The sequence below is a fragment of the Manis javanica genome, chromosome 11 (genome assembly GCF_040802235.1).
Source record: "Manis javanica isolate MJ-LG chromosome 11, MJ_LKY, whole genome shotgun sequence".
Lineage (NCBI taxonomy): Eukaryota > Metazoa > Chordata > Mammalia > Pholidota > Manidae > Manis > Manis javanica.
Genome location: NC_133166.1, coordinates 42,009,400 through 42,019,813, shown reverse-complemented (window position 1 = coordinate 42,019,813; position 10,414 = coordinate 42,009,400). Strand labels below are relative to the sequence as shown.

Here is a 10,414-nt window from a genome sequence, read left to right as displayed (position 1 = left end):
CCGTGAGGAGGGCTAATTTGCTTTGTTGTTGTTGTTTGTTTCTAATTGAAAACGAGTGATTCATAAAACCTTTGTATTGAGATGGATTCATTGAACAGGCCAGTACCCTTTAAGTATCTCTGTGAAATTCCAACGTAGCTGTGATCCTAGTTTACTCTGGAGACAGAAATGCACTGCCTTCAAAACACTGACTCAGGAAGTTCTTCCTTATTTGTAAATTTAAGTATCTTTCTGTAGCCCCCAACCAGTGGAACTGTATCAAGCCAGCCCCCCTTCCATAGGTCAGGCCACTGGGAAAGCTCTCACCCTGCTACTGGAATATACTCTTTAAATTAAATTTGCAGTTTTCTTGGCTCAGTTTTTCTTTCAGTGCTCTAATGGGCTCCTCCTTCCTGATTCAAGACCTAGTTCATGCCCTTTCCAAGACTGAAATCTTCCCTCATGTCTTATTGAGTTCATTGTTAACTTACCCTTCAGAGCTCAGGCCATCTCTCATGTCCTCAGAAAACCAGCCTCATGCACTGCCTACAGAGTTCTCATTCATACTTTAGGAAAGCATACCGTACATCTCCTTCATTGCTCAGAGTACAGCTGTTAATCTTCTGTCTGTGTGACTAGATATACGTCTCCCCTAGCAGACTTCGTGCTCTACAGGGCAGAGAACCTGCACCCCAATATTGAATACATAGTAGGTATTCAATAACGAGTTGATGAATGAATGAAAGAATTCCTCACATGTCATGGACCCAATTATTTTAACAACCAAGGAAAGTTTTCCAGGTTTGTTTTGACCAGCAGGTCATAGAATGAGTTTCTCACATCCCTTACTTAGATATTGTGACTGCTTTAATGTAGTAGCCCAAGATCTCATTAGTGTTTTGATGCAGGTGACCCCACATCACTCTGTAGACCCATAGGGAGTCTTTTTCTTCCTGTGGTACTGTTGGTGCCCAAGTTCTTGTTTGAGGAGTTGAAGAATGAACTTAGCAAACACTCAGGGTAGGAGAGCCAGGGAGAGGCTTTTATTTAGAGATAAAGTGAGAAGACAGAGCTCCTGGCTCATGCCAGGAGGGGACAAGAGAGCCTGGGGTGGTGCATTGCCTAGGGGACTTAAAGGTGGTTGAGAGACAAAGGGCTAGGGATGCAGACCACCAAGAGGGTCCCAAAATGTTTATTTTTGAAAAGATACTGAGTTTCTTATCAGTGGGTTATTCTTCAAAGTTAGCTTAACACAAGAAATTTACTGCTTTGATTCTTTCCTGGGCTATCAGCTTCTGTCTGGAAGCATATTAATCAAGACTGCCTGCCTTGCCTCCAGTGTGGGCTGAGCCACTGTTTGATTAAAATGCAATCTTAGCTTTAAGATGGAATTCTTCCTGAAAAATCTGGGCCTTTGAGCAGGTGCTAAAGTAAATCTTACAATGGTATGTTCTAATTGATACACTGAAAATACAGGCTATGCTGAGATTCTTTTTTTTACCTGGAGAGTACTCAAACTTCTAGGTCAAGTTGCTCTTGGCTTTTTTGTTTTAACTAATCTCACTGAAGAATGCTCATATATATCTAGTTTGATATTTTTACTTTAGAGAATTAATGTGACTCTGACTTTGCTTAATTATTTATCATGGAGTTTTGGTAGGGCTCTTTTTGCAGAGGCCCTTACCCTACTCTGTCTAAGCCCATGGTCTCTGTCTCACTGTTATACCTTCACCTTTCCTTCCCCCCCCCCTTTTTCTTTTTAATTCAAGCATGGGAGCTGACATCAACCAGAGAGCAACCCACACATGTCTTATGCATGTGGAAAACATTCCCCAAGTTGCTCAGGAAAAATAGGAAGCTAATTTTAGTCCCTCCTCCAGGCTTTGGTTAGGGTCTCAGTTAGGACTGCCAGAGTTCTAACTAGTTAAAGGCAGGTTGTTGGCAGCCGCGCTCAGAAAATAGCGCCCCATGCAGGGCAGCCGGAAGGCCCCGAACTTCCTAATGACAAATCATCCCACACCACTAAACTACATGCTAATTGCGCCTTGGCATAAGGACCAATGAGACCCACCAAATGGTTATGCTAATAAGGCATATGGAGCCGCACCAACCAGGTCAGAGCATGAGAACTATATAAGCAAGCCTCTCCTTCCCCTCTGGGTCCTGCCCAACTCATTTGTTTCACAAAGAGCTGAAGAATAAAGCTTTCTGCAGAAGAATCCTGCTGTTGTTGCATGCTGTTCTTGCCGGCGAGGACAGGGCACGCGACAAGTGGTGCCGAATCCCGGGAACCAGAACATCACCGGCACAGGGAGGACCCTTCAGACATCTGGAGAGGATTCAGAACTGCAGGTCAGAAGAAAGCCCGGAGGGGTAAGTTCCGAGAGGCCCCTGCTTTTTAGGATGATGGTTGATGGTTCTCTGTAAATAAGGAGGCACCATGGGGAATGCACCGTCATTAGTCACAGCGCTGCAGACAGCTCTCAAAGAGCGAAACTTGAAGGTCTCCAGCAAAGTCTTAGGATCTTTTGTGAAGGAGATAGACCGTGTGGCCCCCTGGTTCATTTGTTCAGGGTCCCTCTCAATCCCGAGCTGGGACAAACTGGGGAAAGATCTTGATAGAGAGGAGGAGGAGGGTAGCCTGAGGGGAGGCACCAGGCCCCTCTGGAAACTGATTAGAGCTTGTCTGCAAGATGAGAGATGTGAAAAGGTAATAAAAGAAGGTCAGAGAGCATTGACAGATATCCAAGAGAGCATGTCAGAAACGGAACGGGAAACAGAGAGCGCGCGCGGCCGAAAAAAGGCCACAAAAACGAAGGTAAAGAAACCTCAGAGTGAGGGAGAAAGCCCGCCTAGGGCAAAAGCGAAAGAGCCCCGAGAAGCGAGTGACAATCGCCTCGGAGAAAATAGTAAATACCCCTGGAAAGAGTTGAGGGACCTCCAACTCTCCAATAGGGAATCTGAGGAGGAATTAACGTCCGCAGAGGAAGGGGAAGAAAATAAAACCGCAGAGTGTAGAAGTAAGGGAACCAGCAAAGTTGAAAAGCGGACCAAGGAAAAAATGAAAGCAGGGTGTCCCCCGACGCCCTTTGCCCCGCCACCTTACGTGAGTGGCGCACTCTCCTTTTGCCACCCAGATACTCTTCAGGCAATTAGACAAATGTTTCCTGTATTTGAGGATAACGGTGTACGCTCTCACCAGCCCCTGAGCCATAAACAAGTTAAGGAGTTAGCAGAATCCGTTCGAGCTTATGGAGTGAGTGCTAACTATACCATAGCACAAGTTGAGAGATTAACAGAGACAGCCATGATACCCGCAGACTGGCAATATGTAACTAAGGCATGCCTTTCTAGTATGGGGCAATACATAGAATGGAAGGCATTGTGGCATGATATCAGCATGACCCAGGCACGCGCAAACGCGGCCGAAGGACAGCCTGCATGGTCATATGATATGCTGACGGGCCAAGGACAGTGGGTAGCCGACCAGACCGCCTTCCCCTTACAGGTATATGCACAAATAAACACGTGCGCCGCCAAGGCATGGAAAGCCCTCACCAACAAAGGAGAAGTATCAGGCAATTTGACAAAAATTATTCAGGGGCTGAGCGAGCCATTTTCTGACTTTGTCGCTCGTATGATGGAGGCCGCAGGCAGAATATTTGGAGATCAGGAACAAGCAATGCCCCTAGTGGAGCAATTAGTGTTTGAACAATGTACCAAGGAATGCAGACAGGCGATAACACCCTGGAAACAAAAAGGGATACATGCCTGGTTGAAAGCCTGTAGAGAAATAGGAGGGCCACTCACCAATGCGGGCCTAGCCGCGGCCATATTACAGAGCCACAAACAAGCCAGGATCACTAACAGAAGTATCAAATGCTTTCAATGCGGGAAATTAGGACATATAAAGAGAGAGTGTAGGAGCCCAGCTTCAGAACAAACAACCCAAAAGACCCCTGGGTTGTGCCCTAAGTGTAAGAAAGGCAGGCATTGGGCCAATGAGTGCCGGTCTATTAAAGATATAGAAGGGAAACCCTTAGAGTTGCCAAAAAACGCCCAGAGGGGCCCCCGGCACCAGGGCCCGCAAATATATGGGGCAACCAGCACGCAAGTGTCATTCGGGAACAACCAGGCCCCCCAAGGAGAGCCACTTCAGGTTCCGCGGGATTGGACATCCGTGCCACCACCAGAATAGTGTTGACTCCACAGATGGGAGTTCAGCCTATCCCTTCAGACTTTAAAGGCCCCCTACCACCAAATACCATTGGGTTACTCCTAGGGCGCTCTTCTGCTGCATTGAAAGGCCTGGTAGTTCATCCCGGAGTCATAGATCAAGATTATGAAGGACAGGTAAAAATCATGTGTTCGGCTCCCAGAGGAATCTATCCTATATCCCCGGGAGACCGCATAGCCCAGCTCTTAGTTTTACCTAGTCTCCACGCCAATTATCCTGCTACCAACACGGAGAGGGGAGAAAGGGGCTTCGGCTCCTCTGACTGGGATTCAGCCTTCATAGTATTAGATTTAGCAGACAGACCAAAATTAACTCTTCAAATAGAGGGAAAGAGCTTTGAGGGAATCCTAGACACTGGAGCAGATAAAAGTATTATCTCTGCAACCTGGTGGCCCTCCAAGTGGCCTGTGACCCAATCCTCACATTCATTACAAGGTTTAGGATATGAGTCAAGCCCTTCAATTAGTGCCAAACCATTGAAATGGCGAGCCCCTGAAGGACAAGAGGGTACAGTCACCCCTTATGTACTCCCTCTACCGGTCAATTTATGGGGGAGGGATGTCATGAGAGACTTAGGCCTCAAACTCATTAATGAATACTCCACCCCCGCCCAAGGCATGATGATGGACATGGGATACATCCCTGGCAAGGGGCTGGGGAAACACCAACAGGGACACATAGAGCCCATCCTGCCCAAAGTAAAGAATGACCGTCACGGCCTGGGTTTTTCATAGGGGCCATTGAAGATGCCATGCCCATACCTTGGCTCACAGAGGAGGCCGTATGGGTTCCTCAGTGGCCCCTATCCTCTGAAAAATTAGAAGCAGCTCATTGCTTAGTGCAAGAGCAGCTCCAAGTGGGACACCTAGAACCCTCTGTGTCCCCATGGAACACACCCATATTTGTAATCAGGAAAAAGTCAGGATCATGGAGGTTGCTTCATGATCTGAGAGCAGTAAATGCTCAAATGAGAATGCTTGGACCCGTACAACGGGGACTGCCACTCCTCTCTGCCTTACCCAAAGAATGGAAAGTGCTCATAATAGATATTAAAGATTGTTTCTTTTCTATACCTCTAAGCTCCAAGGACAGGGAAAGATTTGCTTTTACTTTGCCAGCTATTAACCATGAACAACCCGATGCCAGATTTCAGTGGAAGGTCCTCCCTCAAGGAATGGCAAATAGCCCCACCATATGTCAACTGTACGTTCAGCGAGCGCTAGACCCAATTCGTAAGACCTATCCCACGCTAAAGATCATCCATTACATGGATGACATCCTTCTTTGCTCCCCACAACCAGCGGAAATAGAAGAAGCATATATAGATCTCACTAGATCCCTAGAAAATTGGAGACTGAATATAGCAAGCGAGAAGGTCCAAAAATCTAGTGTTAGCAAATTCCTAGGAGCAACCATTTACACAGATGTAATTTGCCCCCAAAAGCTTGAGATAAGACATAATCAATTGCGAAATTTGAATGACTTCCAAAAACTCCTAGGGGATATTAATTGGTTGCGCCCATACTTAAAGATACCCACCACTGAATTGACTCCACTATTTAAAACCCTAGAAGGAGACCCACAACTAACGTCACCGCGCTCCCTCACACCTGAGGCATTACAAGCCATTCGCAAACTAGAACAGGCTTTGATGACAGCACAATTAAATAGAGTGCAATCGAATGAACCCTTTGAGTTGTGTGTCCTTCCCACCCCAGAGCTGCCAACAGCAGTCTTATGGCAGCACGGCCCACTGATCTGGATTCATCCCCAAGCCTCTCAGGCTAGGACAATAGAGTACTATCCAGCAGCCGTGGCCAAACTTGCTTTGAGAGGAGTAAAAACCTCCATGACACATTTCGGAGAGGCTCCAGCTAAAATTATAACCCCTTACAGCGTAGAACAGATACAAGTATTATGTGCTATGAACGATGATTGGGCCATACTTGCTTACAGTTTCTCAGGAACCTTTGATAATCATTTCCCTAAACATCCCCTCATCAACTTCGCCAAAAATCATCTCCTAGTATTCCCTCGGGTCACTAGCCTAACCCCGCTGCCTCATGGAAAAACAGTTTACACGGACGGGTCTAAGACAGGCACAGGTGCCTATGTCCATGATGGCAAAGTTGTGACAAAAGGCTACACGCCTGACACTCCACAAATAGTGGAATGTCGCATAGTCTTAGAGGTCCTACAAATCTTTCCTGAACCTTTAAATATTGTGTCTGACTCCTGTTATGTAGTTAATGCAGTCAAATCTCTAGAAGTGGCCGGGCTAATCAAAGCGTCCAGCCCAGTAGCCACTTTGTTCAAACAGATACAATCAGCACTACTTCATAGGCAATCTCCTTTGTATATAACTCATATCAGAGCACATTCAGGCCTTCCCGGGCCTATGACCCAAGGCAACCACCTGGCAGACCTCGCAACCAGAAATATAGCTTTTCCCCTGCTAGACCCTATCACCACAGCTTCAAAATTCCATACACAATTTCATGTCACTGCCGAAACACTGCGCAAGCGGTTTAGCATAACCAGGGCCGAAGCTAGGAACATTGTCCTTAGCTGCCAACATTGCTGCAGCTTCCTTCCCACACCTCATGTTGGGATCAACCCCAGAGGTATTAGGCCTTTACAAGTTTGGCAAATGGATGTGACGCATATTTCGTCTTTTGGGAAACTGAAATATGTACATGTATCCGTGGATACTTGTTCAGGAGTCATCTTTGCCTCCCCATTGTCAGGAGAGAAAGCTTCCCATGTCATCCAGCACTGCCTTGAAGCTTGGAGCGCATGGGGGTTACCACAGATTCTGAAAACAGACAATGGCCCAGCCTATACCTCTACAAAATTTGCTCAATTTTGTCATCACATGGGGATAAAACATATCACTGGCCTTCCCTACAACCCACAGGGTCAAGGGATTGTGGAACGCGTGAACCGCACGCTCAAATCCTATTTACTTAAACAAAAAGGGGGAATTGAAGATATACCCCCCACACCAAAAACTGCCATAGCCCTAGCACTTTTCACTATAAATTTTTTGAATCTGGATGCTCAAGGCCATACAGCAGCGGATCGCCATAATCAGTGGCCAAAAGACCCACAAGAACTAGTAAAATGGAAGGACGTGTTATCTAACCAATGGAAGGGCCCGGATCCAATCATAATCAGATCCAGGGGAGCTGTGTGTGTTTTCCCCCAGGGTGAAGAAAATCCCTTCTGGATCCCGGAGCGCCTAACGAGGAAAGTCCTAAACAAAGGAGATGACTTCGCTGTACCTCCTGACCCTGCTCCTGACACTGGAGACCCCGACTCAGGGAGTATTGAGATGGGGAATCCTGTCTGCCTTTCCTAAGCCTATGCCTGTCCATTTCAATGCAGCCGTTTTTCCCCGCTTTTTCACCACCAACTCTAGTATGAACTTGCCCTACCTAGTTAAAGACACCCTAGTAGCTCCCCTGGGAGAAAACCGATCCTTCGTAACTAATGGGTCATTATGCTTCACCACTCAGAATCTAGCTGGCTGTATCTCCCTGAAACGGAGGAAATACAGATGGTTCAGTGACATAATTCTAGAGGCCAGTAGCCTCCCCGTTATGTCAGCTAAATTTGAAGGGCCTAATAAGGAAGGGAGCCTGTCCTATAAGAACATGACTATCCACCAGATGGTTCTCTGGATCAATGGCACATTTGTACACTCTCCCAGGAACAATTCCACCGACAGGCCTCGTCAACCCAAATATGCCTCCCATTGTGTGGGCGACTATGAGGGAGAGCTGTGGCCCTGGACTGACTGTCAGTCAACTGTAGTAACGTGGGCAACTGAGAGGCAGGAGTTTACCATCTCCCCAGATATGGAGGGATGGCCAGCCAATGAGGCTTGGTGGCCAGTAAAGGTGCTCGAAGGCGAGTTTCGTCAGCAGCTGAGCATGAACCCCTTCCATAAATGGATGCTGTGTGGAGTCAATGGCTCGTGTACCGACCTCTCCCCCTTTTCCGCCCTCCAGGGTGGGGGAATCGGTGTAAAAAATATCACCTTTTGGTGCGAGAATAACCACATGCGCGCACACTGGAACATGATCATGACCCATAACAACGAGAACTACACGTGTTCAGCAAAATCAGGTCCAGAGTCACCTAATTCCCTTTTTCCACCTTCTCCAGTATGCGTATACCCCCCATTTCTGTTTATCTTATCCAATAGTAGCTTTGACTCCTGCTCCAATGAAACCTGCTTTCTGTCTCAGTGTTGGGATGCGCGTAACTTTACCAATGCTTTGGTAGTCCGCATCCCCCGTTGGGTCCTTGTTCCCGTAGACGCCCCTAACACCATGACTCTGTTTCGAGAAAGGCGCGATTTCGGTGTTACAGCCGCCATAGTGCTCCTGATCTCCGCGACCGCGGTCGCAGCCACCGCCGCTGGTATAGCTTTAGACACCTCCATCAAATCGGCTACAGAGCTCAATAACCTTGCAGCCTCAGTAGCTTCTGCCCTGGACCAACAGTCCACACTTGATGGCAAACTGAAAGGAGGAATAATGATCCTCAATCAACGCATAGATCTCGTGGAGGAACAAATGGAGGTGCTCTGGCAAATGGCCCAATTGGGATGTGAGCGGAAATATCGTGCCCTCTGCATCACTAGCATTCAATATAAAAATTTTACACGGGCAGCTAATCTGTCACGAGACCTGTCCCAGTATCTTTCAGGAAACTGGTCCCAAGACTTCGATGGGACACTAGAAGAGCTGTGGCGAGAAATTATCCACATCAACTCCACCCGTCTAGATATCTCCGTAGCGGAAGGACTCTCTTCCTGGTTCCTCAGAGCTCTCTCCCACGTCAAGGAGTGGGCGGGCATGGCTGGGATGGGCGTGTTCCTGCTTGGAGGTCTCATGCTCTTACTCTGGTTGTTATGCAGACTCCGCAACCAACATAAGCAGGACAAGGTGATCCTTGCTCAAGCCCTAATGGCGATAGACGTTGGCGCCTCTCCCCAAGTGTGGCTCAACATGCTTAAGAAGGAAGCTCGGCTTTAGCTTGAGGTAGCTCTTGCACCCTGAGCCCATGTGGCACTGCACCAGGCCCGAGTACCTCAATGCTTAATCACAGCTTTCTTTAAGAAGCTCATGGTGCAAGAGGGTTGAGAAAAAGGGTCCAAACCCTTTGTACCAAGCGGTCCCAACGCCAGCCAGAGGATGCGAGGCAAAGCACTGCAAGAGGTCTTGGACCCCTCTGAGAGGCATGCCTGACTGCATAGGGGTAGATGCCCAGAACCCCTCTCCAAAAAGGGGGCATCAGGAAGTATGATGGAGGTCAGGCCTCTGTCTCCGCCTCTGCTGGCAAGTTCCGCCTTGAGCTTCTGTTAGACAAAAAAGGGGGAGATGTTGGCAGCCGCGCTCAGAAAATAGCGCCCCATGCAGGGCAGCCGGAAGGCCCCGAACTTCCTAATGACAAATCATCCCACACCACTAAACTACATGCTAATTGCGCCTTGGCATAAGGACCAATGAGACCCACCAAATGGTTATGCTAATAAGGCATATGGAGCCGCACCAACCAGGTCAGAGCATGAGAACTATATAAGCAAGCCTCTCCTTCCCCTCTGGGTCCTGCCCAACTCATTTGTTTCACAAAGAGCTGAAGAATAAAGCTTTCTGCAGAAGAATCCTGCTGTTGTTGCATGCTGTTCTTGCCGGCGAGGACAGGGCACGCGACAGCAGGTGCTTAGTTCTACAGAGGGTTTGACTATAAGCAGGCTAACTGGTAGATTGTATGGAAGGGCAACCTACTCAAGATTCAGATGTGAAAGCTGACCCAAACCAGGATTAGGAAAAAACACAATTTAGCAAACAGGGACATCTAGGCCCTATACCAGTATTGTATCAGATTTCCTGTCTGGCTGGAAGCAAATAAGACTCCAGAGGGGGAGATTAAAAGGGATACAAGGGCATGAAAACCTAGCAGAATTCCGGTTCAAACAAAGATGATACCTAGAGTCACCATGTAACTAACAAGTGAGAGTGAATGAGAGGATTATTAAGAAGTGTCAAGACAGTAAGTGTAACCTGGGACTGTCTTTTGGTAAACCAGATGTATGATCATTCTATCGATGACTTGATTGTCAATCCCACAGCTTCTGACACTGTTTAATTGTTCCCTGCTTTATTTTTCTCATCAGTAAACGAAGAG

The 10,414-nt window shown here is 47.5% G+C and overlaps 1 protein-coding gene across 1 annotated transcript; it reads left to right on the top strand.

The window, feature by feature from the left end:
• The first annotated feature begins 1,917 nt into the window (after positions 1–1,917).
• On the top strand, positions 1,918–9,890 carry LOC140844399 (uncharacterized). Its single transcript, XM_073216330.1, has 2 exons — positions 1,918–2,352; positions 7,425–9,890. Exon 2 carries the CDS (start codon positions 7,486–7,488, stop codon positions 9,259–9,261), a length of 1,776 nt encoding a protein of 591 aa, XP_073072431.1. The 5' UTR covers positions 1,918–2,352; positions 7,425–7,485; the 3' UTR covers positions 9,262–9,890.
• The last annotated feature ends 524 nt before the right edge of the window (positions 9,891–10,414 follow it).